General features: G+C 38.2%; 1 protein-coding gene across 1 annotated transcript in view; it reads right to left on the bottom strand.

Annotated features, from left to right (window-relative positions):
- LOC131959479 (ryanodine receptor 2-like) overlaps nt 1-12071 on the bottom strand; it is a 241865-nt gene that overhangs the window by 89000 nt on the left and 140794 nt on the right. The window contains exons 30-40 of the mRNA XM_059324681.1: nt 11574-11756; nt 10769-10914; nt 10549-10663; nt 9525-9685; nt 7797-7956; nt 6559-6645; nt 6281-6412; nt 5051-5145; nt 4737-4912; nt 2695-3335; nt 394-594 (exon numbers count right to left, since the gene is read on the bottom strand). Of these exons, the coding sequence (XP_059180664.1) occupies nt 394-594; nt 2695-3335; nt 4737-4912; nt 5051-5145; nt 6281-6412; nt 6559-6645; nt 7797-7956; nt 9525-9685; nt 10549-10663; nt 10769-10914; nt 11574-11756 (2097 nt within the window). The remainder of the gene's footprint in view (nt 1-393; nt 595-2694; nt 3336-4736; nt 4913-5050; nt 5146-6280; nt 6413-6558; nt 6646-7796; nt 7957-9524; nt 9686-10548; nt 10664-10768; nt 10915-11573; nt 11757-12071) is intronic.

The following is a 12071-nucleotide window of genomic DNA, read 5'->3' on the forward strand; positions in this document are numbered from 1 at the left end:
CAATGACAACTATACTGGAAAATAAACTATTAGGATTCTTGATTTGACAGGTAAGCTTTCAGTCTGAACTTAAAATTATTGAGTGATGAAGATAGTTTTACTAAATGAATATGAGAATTCCTGCTGTATGGAGTCTCTGTAAGCAAAAGAAAACTGAGTATGTGTGGTGGATGCAGTTTATCAGTGTGTCTTGTGTTGTGAGAATGGACCTGGGAGTTAACTGAAAATAAAATCATGAAAAGATTTGGACAGCAAGTGGGAAAGATGAATATATTTATAAATAAATATGCATGATTGAAGAATATTAATTAATTGTATTCTCTTATACAACCTATTCTACTGTACTGCTCTGACCTCCAGCCCAGGCTCTCTCTTCTTCAGTGGTGTTCCTACCTGTTCCTGTGGAGGAGATCTGAACTCTTTGGTCTTCTTGGCAGTGAGGGCTGCAGACATGTTGAGCGCCAGCATCACCTCGTTGTAGCGGAACCGCTGGTTGTCTTGGAGACAGGCCACAAAGTCATCAGAGAAGGCCACCACCGCCTCGATACGGTGACGCACTTGGCAGTCACACAGATACTGCAGCACATGGCACATCTACACACAGAGAGGAAATAGTGTAACACGTTTGTAGGGAAAGTCCATCCACATTACATAAAGTTATGGAAGCATTATCATACTGTCATACTATTGCAGGAAAAAACATCTTCACCATAAAACTACGCACGTAGGCACGTATCGCAGCTCGGGTTACAGGGCACATATTAATGTATCGCTGCGCGGCATACACGTATGGTCCGCAGTTGTAAAAAAAAAAGACTGCCGTTTCTATGGATTTATGTTGTAAAACCACTGACCTTAGGTTTAGGGCAAAAAACTTCTGGTAAGGTGTTATAAGCGTTATATTTGGATAATTATAATGCTGTGTAGATTGTTATATATGGATTATTATAATGCTGTGTAGAATAAATGTGACTTTCCACCTTGCTGGTGATGATTTTGTAATCTTTTTCATAGATATTCAAGGGCACAATTTGGGTTTTAAGCTGTCATTGTTTAGACTTGGTAACTCTTAGCTACATGCCTATGACGACAACACAAGCACACTGTCACACATTGTTTAGAACAAACATGGTCAACATCTGTTGTTATTAGGAACTGGCCAATAGAATCGGTGTCGATTCGTCCATTTTCTGTACTGGGGGAGGCTTAGCCCAAGACGAATAAAATGTAAACTTTTATAGTGTTCCTGACTCTAACTGACTTCCTGTGAGAATGATGTTATTCTGAGATCAGATCTGCATAATTTTACATCTGACCAAAAATAAAGGCCGGTATTGAGACCTTACTTTATCTCCAGTGTGCGTTTACTCTTGGGATTCCAATCTACAAACCAGAGTGACATTTTACATAAGAGACAGTTTAAACAGTAAATAAATGTACGTAAATAAAAAACGTAAGTTACGTTCAAAAACGCGATTCACGTAACTTAAGTTGAAAGTGGTTTACTTTTGTTTTCACACGGTACGCCAACTCCTCTCCTGGGTGAAAGTCTGTTGCTTGTTTCCGACCTTTTCGGTTTGTCATTCATGAGGTTGCTACAATCTTTTAGTGTATGTGACAGGTAAAGCCAGTCTCATTTCTCTGGTGTTTTGATACTGTGTCAGTGTTCTGCAGAAACTAATTTGCTTCTTGTTGGGGTGAATTTGGTAGAGCTCTAATGTATTTAGGCTCTGGTCAGTGGGGGCTCGTCCGCCACACTCGATGGATGAGATTCCTCTTTTTCTTTCACATTTTTTGCCATAACAACCTACACCACATGGCTTTGTTTGTTTGTTTATTGATTTTATTTGCATCCCATCTTGACACCCATACAGCCTTGAATATGGATATTTGAGAAAGTCCAGCTCTACAGTGATTTTAACAGTGTTTTATGTAACTGAAAGTGCTTTGCTCATTATATCACATGTATAAATAAATATAGATATGGAAGAAAAGCAGTTCTATTAAGTTTTCTGAAACATTAAGGCAAGCTCTATTATCTTTAAATGAGACCACAAAGTAAAAAAAATGTAAATCTTGAAGTGCAGCACATTTTCTTTAAGAATTCCCTATTGTGTAACATAAAAACACAAAGCAATGCAATGGTGGAATGTAAATAAGTACATTTACTCAAGTACTGAACTTAGGTAAAATTTTGAGAGAAATATTGTACATTTTACTCCACTGCATTTAGCTGACAGCTTTAGTTACTTTTCAGGTAGAGATTTAACATAAAAACGTGATTTAATTTGAATGTATTACGCATTTTTTTAAATCAAACCTCATAACAGTAAATTAAGTCAAAATGAGCCCTATTTTTACAAAATCAGTAATATTAATCCAATAACATACTTGGAATTTACAAAACAGTCTGAGTGGGTCCATTCTGCATAACGAGTACTTTTAATTTTGATACTTTAAGTACATTTTGATGCTGATACTTTTGGACTTTTGGACTGAAGTAAGTTTTGAATGCAGGACTTTTACTTGTAGTGGAGTAATTCAAAATGTGGTATTTTTGAAATACTTTTTCCACCACTGATGCAATGTGACGAACAACAATCGTCAAATCATTTAGAAAAATGTCTGTGAATACAGCACTAATCTGCCATCTTAAACAAATCTAACCACATTTAGAGAGTGAGAAGGTGTCACCTGGAGTTTTACAGGCTCAGGCAGCTTCATCTGTAACAGTCCTTCTTTTGGCATGTTCCTCCCTCCGTCCTCACTCTCCCCCTCCTTCACTACCTCCAGGTCTTTGTGCGTGTCGTCCTGCCCTTCCTGTCTTTCAGAGAACACGGAAGGCTCAATCAGTCTGAGGATGTTCTTCAGATCTCCACTCTGGAAAACTCCCATGATGAGCAGTGTGTAGAAGAGCTTGATGAGGGGGACGAACAGGAACTCGGTGCTGCCCCCTACTGGGTCCCGTACATGCATGCTTCCCTCCCGCACTGCCTCCGTTAGCATCTCTATGGTTTTCATCTTCAGTGTGTCTAAGGGGAACTCAGGGCTGTACTGGAAACAGTCTCCTGATCCGTTGTTGCTGTTGTTACGGTTGGATGGTCCGGTCCCACAGACGAAACTTGGAGATGAGAAGTGCATTCTGGGTCTCAGCGAGGTGCTGAGGCCGATGCCTGGCAGCCCGTGTTTCTTCTTCTCATCTGGAAACAGGGTGATGCTCTTGGTTTCGTCCGTCATGGGAACTATGTACTCATTGTTCATCATGAGGCGGGCCGTGGTGTAGCTGCTCAGGTGGATGTCGATAAGGAGGTCGTAGTAGCCCGCACGAAGCAAACCTGGAAGTGATAAGATAATTGTTAACATTTCTAAAACACTTTAAATGTAGCATTTATGATCAGATTACATCCATTATCTGGTAGTAACAGTTACATGAATTTCTTCTCTAAGTGGGTGTATATAGTAGAAGAGTCACAATTCTCCAAATCGGTGATTCAATTTGATTTCAAGGTAACAATTCAATTCAAATTTCAATTTAAACTCTTTTTCAGCACGCCAATCATTGCTTTTATACCCTTACAAATGTTGAATTCTTCTTTAGAAAGATGGTATCTTGTGTGATATGACTGCCATAATTTTTTGGAATGTACCACACCAAGGCCTTTTAGGGCTTTATCAGGATTTATCAACCACTGAAAAAGCAGTGGTGGAAAAGTATTCAGATCCCTTACTTTAGTAAAAGTAATACCACACTGTAAAATACTCCATTATAAGTTAAAGTCCTGCATTCAAAACTTAAGGGATTGTTATATAAATTCAATATATATTATTGGATTATTACTATTGATGCATTTACGTAAGTAGCACTTCAATTTTGTAAAGACGGGGCTCATTTTAACTACTTCATATACTCAGCTAAATGCATTGGAGTAAAAAAAATACAATATTTGCCTCAAGAGTAGTGGAGTATTTGGTTGCAAAAAGTGGAAATACTCAAGTAAAGTACATCCATCCATCCATCGATTATATCCCCTTTTCTGGGGGCCTGGTCGCGGGGGCACAAATGCCTCAAAATTGTACTTCAGTACAGTACTTGAGTAAATGTACTTCCATCATCAACATATGAAATTTTTCCCTCTCTTTGAGTAACATTTCATAACACTACAGTGGCAGCTGGTTTAAGGAAATGATTTGTCCTTAAAAACTATTTTGAAAAAAAGAATTGAAAAAGTTTTAAAAGTTCGTAATATGTGTAAAGATAGATATTCTCATGTAACTGCCAGTATAGGTTACTGTATGGAGCATGTGCCCCATGCATGCTCATCCAGTGGGAGGGGCTTGGGGGGGGGGGGGACATTTATTTTTTCGGTAAAAACACTGATTTTACAGCATCCCAACCTTTTTTGAATCGATGTTGCATAGCTTGAATTATATTGTGCTAAAAAAAACATACTTTCAAAAAAAAAAAAATTCTGCCTCTAACAGGTTTAAATACATGTTCTGAATATTTATTCAATCTCCCCCTACAGTTACTGCGCCATACAGTTATGATCCACGATCCAGTTATGTCGGAAATCTCTACTGCCTTCTTTCTTTAGGGTAAACAGTTGTGATATATCACATGGCATCAGCTTGTGCTTGAAGGTTAGGCTCTGACTATGACCTGACCTTTCCTTATTTCTCAGGGACAGGCTCTAAAACATTGCATGCAGTAATTCATTTGATTTGCTGTGTGTTACCTGGCATGTACTTATTCTCTATAGCCTGCAGGAGCTGAGCTTCGTCTACATGGGAGCAGAGGGCATGTGCCACTCGGTTGTTTCCCAGAGCACAGATGGCTGAGTACAGTCTGAGGGTATGGTAGTGAAACTTTAATAGGTCCCTCTGCTCTGACAGCTCCAGGACATCCACCGACCTGGACCACACAGAGAAAGATACTGCATGAGAAATGACAGAGGAGGAGAATGCAAAGGGGTGTGTGTGTGTGTGTGTGTGTGCATATATTTGTGTGTATGTGCATATATTTGTGTGTGCATAGCTATTGGTACTCTACTTGTTTTCCTCAGGTATATGCAGAGACATGAACTGCAGAGGTTCGTTACACTGGACCAGCCAGCCGTGTCTGTCATTCACTCTGGATGCTGACACCTGAAAAAAATTAAAATATTTTCAATTCGTTTTTACAAGGTTTAGGCAGTTGCTAGCAAGCGGCTAAATGAGACTATAGTGGTTGTCGGGGACATTAAATGTCATCATGTCAGATACAGAGGGGAACTTTCTCACTACTCCAACCTCCAGCCTCTAGTCGTGTTTTTCACTTCTCTTGCAAACTCTTGTGGATTGTAGAAAAGGATAATAAATTATTTATTAGGCTAAGGTTTTGCTAGCTTGCCCAAAACGCTGGTTAGCTTGTTGGAGATCGTCTGAAGGAGAGCGTGTCTATGTTCCCCTCTTTGTATGAGACTGGGGAACATAGAACCCTTTTTACCCTCTTTTCCCAAAAAGGGTCCTATGTTCCCCAGTCTGTTACTTTTTCCACCATTACTGCCAAATTCCATGGCAAATAGGTCTAACCCTAACCCTAACCCTATTTAAAAAGCCAACTGACAAATGAAGCCAAATGAACTGCAAAATAACCAGAAAGTAGCTGCTGTGCAAATTTAAGTTTTGGGCTGCTTGAGCTAAGGTGGGCCATGTGACAGTAGGCCTGCTGGCCATGCTGAGAGTCTAGGGAGGATAGGACCCTTTTTCAAAAAAAAGGGTCCTATGCTCCCCGTAACATAGGGATGACCCTGTCTGAAGTATAACGGATGTGACGTTCAAGTCAGATTATCGTGTAGAACAAAATGCGTAAGCATCAATAAGCTCTGTGTTTGCTATTTTCTGCAATGATCCAAAATCCAATGCAAAAAGCCCATCGGCAAATTCTCAATAGAATGCTAACGGGGCTAACTTCCGGTTTGGCCTACAAAAATACATCATTTTCGTTTGCTCTCTGTACAGACAAGTATTGGTTGGGGTTGCAAAGTGAATTGGAAAATATCCAAAGAACAAAGAGACAAAGCTGTTCCAATCGTAAAGGCATTTTTTGCAACTCTTTTCAGAATTGTCAGCCTGTCCATCCCATTGCACATTTAGTGATTTGCACATTCTGCCAAGAAAGCCTCGTCTACAATACATTATTTTATATCAGTCAGAACAAAACAAACAAAACAAAATTAAGGCCCCAAAAGAGACAGAAAAATGTAGACCTGCTATAAATTGGTAGAAATTGTTACTGTACCTTGAGGAAGTGGTTGGGAACACGACTCCATAATACTGGAGTGAGAAACTGGACATGCAGCCGTGGAGGACACTGAGGAATGAAGTTCTTCCTCTCGCTCTTAAACAGACCAGCTGACAAGGGCATCACATTCTGACAGGAGAAAGATAATTAATATAACATCGCATGAGACAGCTAGAACCACTAGAAGGCTTTTATTATGAAAAGAAACCTCCAAAAAGTTGCTTTAGTTTCATGACAAAGCTGTGTGTGGGTCTGTGTGTGTCTGTCCTTCTCACCTTAATACGCCCCAGTTCAAACTGGAACACATTGGGGCTGGTGGCCTTTGCAAAGACTGCTGGGAACAACTTAGTACTGGGCTCCACCTGTGGAGATGAGCAAGAGTTTAACTAGTTTATAAAGTCATTCCTTTCTTGCAATACCATCCAAACATTTTTTATTCTGGTGTTGGTTATTGTAAGGAAGAAAAATATCTATTTTTAGTAAGACATCACAAAAGAAAGAGACATTAGCTAGAAAACTGAGCGTGAACCTGAAAGTGAATTAGTGGCAGGTGATCTCAGGACAGTAATATTACTGCTTCATGCAAATACAGCTTAAAATAAAATATATCCATTGGCCATTAACTTAAGTAAAGATTTTTACAGAAAAAAAATGTCAAATATAGCTACAAGTGGAGATTTCAGGCTTCAAGCCAAAATCGATCATTAGAAGCGAAAACATAATTCAACAGGGTAATTGAAAATGTCTATTGAGTTTGGTAAAGTTGGATGACTGTCACTGATTTATGCCCAAATTGTATGCCATGCGCATGCAACCTGTAACGCCCGCGAATGTAATAATGCCCACAAATGTAATAAACCACAAACATAATAAAAATCTGCAGCTTTTAATGTAATAATCCTACAAACATAATACATTTTCCGCAAACGTAATAGCCGCTGCCTACTACAAACATAACACGAGATTCCAAAAGCAATTCCAAAATAATTTTACACACGTCAGTCAACATTGTTTTGAAACATAACCTGCGAGTTCTGCAATGATTAGATAAATTTGTGTTATGCCACGCCCATTTTCTGCATTTGTAGCAGTCAACAGTCAATATGAATGAAGAGTAAGTTTCAGGTACTTAAATGGATATATACTGCAGGTTTTGCACTGATTGGCTCAAACGATGGTGGAGCCTTGCTGCTTTAAAGTGAATTGGTCAATATCTTCAAAATGCAATGACTATTAGTTCCCTGAAGTTAAAGTCTTCAATTGTTTGTTTATGTGTAGGACCAGAGACATAATGCACAGTGTTAAAAGCTTTGGAAAGGCAAAGCTGTCCTGGTTTCAGTCAGACTAACTTAACAGCTAATATACTGGCGAAAAGGACAATAACCAGGTAGCTGGAGCTAGAGGCACTGACATGGAGAAAATAAATCAATGACAAAAGAAATCAGGGAGGAGTTAGAAGCAGCAGTTGAATAGCTTCTTCAAAAAAACTTGTGACACCATATCAAATATTTACCTGGTAGTATGTGCTGAGTTCTTTGCCATTGGCAGTGAATGTCAGCAATCCGTTTGTAGTATCGACCAGACAGCCGATCTCTAAGCCGTTGTTGTTCCTCCCCTGACCAGGACTGCTGCTTTCTCCAGCCCACACCATGTAACAGTTACTGCGCTTTATACTGGGGAACACACACACACACACACACACACACACACACAAACACACACAAACACACACACACACACACACACACACAAACACACACAAACACACACACACACACACACACACACACACAATGAAACCGTTGTATTTTTGCTGGTTTTTTTCCTTTAAGATGATATGAAGGGTTCATATGACTGGTTTAACCCTTTGATACACAACATATTGACAACCCTTCTAATGCACAACATGGGTAAAAAATGACCCGCATAGCTAACTAATTGGCTAAGTAGCTTGCTAAGCTAACTACTTAGCCAAGAAGTTAGCTAAGTAGTTCGCTTATCAAACTAATTAGCTAAATACTTAGCCAAGAAGTTAGCTAAGTAGTTAGCTTAGCAAGCTATGTAGCTTCAAAATGGATAGGGGTCATTTTTCACCCATGTTGTGTATTGGAAGAGTAGTGACACAAAAAGAGATTTTTATTAAAAATTCAATCAATGAAAACATAACATGAGGATGTATGATGATCAAAAATAAACTAATTGAGGAAAATCTGGAATACTGAATGATGAAAATAATTTATTGCAAAGATATAGAACATAAAAACTCTTACATATCGGTCATTTTAGACCCATGTTATACATCAAAGGGTAAAATGAAAATGGGCTTTATGGGTAGTCTCCTCTTAACATGTACATGCCTTTATGTTGATAACATGAAGTTTAAGGCACAAACAACATATTTTTTTCTGCATTTTTACTTCTGCATATTGGGGTCACTAAACATTCAGCCAACATAAATTGGATATCACCGGAAAGCTGAGTGGATTCAATGAGCTCAATCTCATCCATGTGTGATGAAAGCATTTCTTGAGTCTCGACCTCACTGTATAAAATGAGCTGCTGTGACCTCTAGGATAACCACAGCCTCATGAAACTTTACAACCACAAACTAAAAACCTGGAGCATTCGGAAGAATGTAGTGTGGCTTAGGGGTTTACATCTTACAGAACAGAAGGGCTAGTCCTCTAACTGGCTAAAATATTAATTTGGTTACAAAAGTTTTTGATTTAACAGCATGAAAAAAATACCATGAACCATAAAATTGCTGCAACAACTAATTACATTACATAATTGAGCATGAAAATGGACTTCACATTACTATCTTATACCCTTATATAACTAAATAGGTTTAATTAATTGATCAATTAACTCGTTTTTATAGGGAATTTATGACCCGAACAACTTGAAATACAAAGCTGCATCTCAAATTAATCTTCAGGTTAACAGCTTTCAGATGGTATACACCAACTTCTATGTGGCATTTATTGTTGACCTGCTATCTCCCCCTAAAATCTACTGCCCAAAACCCCCAATTCTCAATAGTAGGGGGCCAAATGATAAGGGGTAAACCAAAATCGGCAGTAAAGATTTCACTGAAGCACTACAGTATAATTATTTACAGTGATTAGTTCCCTATATTATGTTAAAGGTGTGCTTGTCACGGAAATCATATATGTCAACATAAAATCACACAAAAACATGAATTTACCCAAAGATATGGGCTGGCTGCATCTTGACTAACCTCTCATGAACTTTGCCCTTTTCATCTCCCAGGGTAACAGTGACCGTTCGGACATTGTGCAGCTCGAAGCCTGGGTCGTACTGATGGAAGTCAGAGGTTACCCAGCCGACCCAAACGCTGCTGGGCTCCTGACCGGGGAAGATCCTCACAGAGTAGTAGTGCTGCACAGAGAGAGAGGTGCACTGAAGTCAGGTTTCATTTCATTGATCTTGATCAAGAACACTTGGGTGACGATCAAAGTGCGGTGTTAAATGCAACCTTTACTTGGCTAAGAGGCAAGATCATAAGGTCAGATGTAGTTTGGTGAAAAATAGTACTAAAAATAGACAGGATAGGATTTAAAATGAAACCTCAGAGATTTAAAAAGAAAAGAAAAAATTTAGAAATTGAAAAAATTAGAATTGAAAAAATATTTTAGTTAACTGAAATAAAAATAAAAACAACTTTTCCAAAAACAACTAACTGAAACTATATTTTGTGGTTACAAAACGAACTGAAACTAACTAAAATTATAGTGAAAATGTCCTTCGTTTTCGTCCTTCTTTGTCAACTTTTTTCATACGTTAACCTTTTTTGTTGATATGAAATCTATTTCATCTTTCTGGTTTTATGACTTAATAACCTTATTGGGGCTGAGATAAAGGCAAAGGAAATAAAGGCAACATTTATTGTGACTTTTTTTAATCTGGCAGCCAAAAAATACCTCATTACAAAAAACTAAAACTAACACTAAAACTAATAAAAACTAAACTAAAACTAAGCATTTTCCAAAAAATAAAAACTAATTAAAACTAGCAAAATCACTCTAAAAACTCATTAAAACTTACTGAGTTTGAAAACTAAAACTAATGAAAAATCCAAAACTATTTTAACCTTGCTCCACACTGATGCATGCATGCTATGATTTGAATGTATTTTATTTATAATTTATTACTACAAAACCATCTTGTGCATCTTTACCAACAATCACATAAAGATGCATGTGAATGTTTGTGGCTTTTATTTTGAATGTGTATTGTCTCACTGTAGAGGCTTGCATGAGGAATTCATATTCATCTCTATCATCAGCCATCACTTCCTCCGACAGACGAGTAGATGACGGACAGCTGTTGTCAGGCTTGTTCCTCTTCAACATGAACCTGGCGGAAAAGGTGGTAGGTTTAGTTTGATAAAGTTTAAAAATCAAACACAAGAAAAGAAGGGTTGAATCTTAACTGTTGATTTGAGGAAACAAGGGGGTTTACCGCTGCTTGAGCTTGGAGGGCTTTTCCTGGTTATAATCTTTGTGGTTGTTGTATTCGTCTCTCTCAGGTCCATTGTGACCGTTGTGACCGTGGGAAGTCTTCATCAGGACCTCAAAGTCTGACACAGTTTCAAAGTCCTCCAGCTCCTGCAAAAACAAAAAAGTACAATATATCCCTGTAAAGTGCAGTGGAATAGAAGTACAAAGTTACATAAAATGGAAATACTCAAGTGCATGTACCTCAAAATTTTACTTAAGTATAGTAGTTGAGAAAATATACTAAGTTACATTACAACTGTGCACATATCCAAGCCTAATGTTTCCACATGCATGGGAATGGGTATTTAAAAAGAAATCCCGAAAAAAATTCATAGTAATTTTTACTTTGGCAGTGGAAGAAAAGGATGGATTACATTTGAGAGCATGTTCCACTAAACAACCTTAAAAAAATGTTTAAAAAAAAAATGCTCTTCTTCTTCTCTTCTTCAACGTAAAGCACTCCTGTAGCGATTACAGATGGCTCTTAAAGTCCTGTACTTACTTGATTCCTGTGGTCTAAGTCTAGAACCTTCAGGTTGAATGCACTTATTGTAAGTCGCTTTGGACAAAAGCGTCAGCTTAATGACATGTAATGTAAAAATGTAATGTGTTTTAGACATGTAATGTAAAAAATGTAATGTGTTTTAGAAGTGTAATGTAAAAAATGTAATGTGTTTTAGACATGTAATGTAAAAAATGTAATGTGTTTTAGACAAAGTATTTTTTGGTCAATGTCAATAACATTTATATGGGTGTGTCTGTGGTACCGTTACCCTCTTTGGTGAGAAGAGGCTGTCGTGAGCTGGAGATCTAGAGAAGGATTCTGCACATTCTATGGGCATGCTCAGTCTGTAGAAGGTAATGTCCGTGTAACAGTTCTGTGAGCCAAATGACCGCTGGGTGACCTTTAGGCAAGGACACGACTCCACTGTCCCATCAATCCTTGTCACCTAGAAAAAAAAAAGAGGCAAAAAATACACATTTATTTTATCTCTACTGTCAATGTTTCAGCTTGGCTTGATTTTCCATTAGTTTATTTAACTAAATAATTGAATTGAAATCATTCATACATTCACTAACATGGGTTGTGAGGGACAAGAGCCAATACCAGCTGGGGAGAGGTGGGGTACACCCTGAACAGGTCACCAGACTATCACAGGGCTGACACATAAGCCCCTTTCATAGTACAGACCCGCAAATGTCCTGCTATATTGGAAGAAATATCTGTGCCTGCTTTTCACCTGCATTCATAGTGATCTCGCGAA

The sequence above is a fragment of the Centropristis striata genome, chromosome 21, assembly GCF_030273125.1.
Source record: "Centropristis striata isolate RG_2023a ecotype Rhode Island chromosome 21, C.striata_1.0, whole genome shotgun sequence".
NCBI lineage: Eukaryota > Metazoa > Chordata > Actinopteri > Perciformes > Serranidae > Centropristis > Centropristis striata.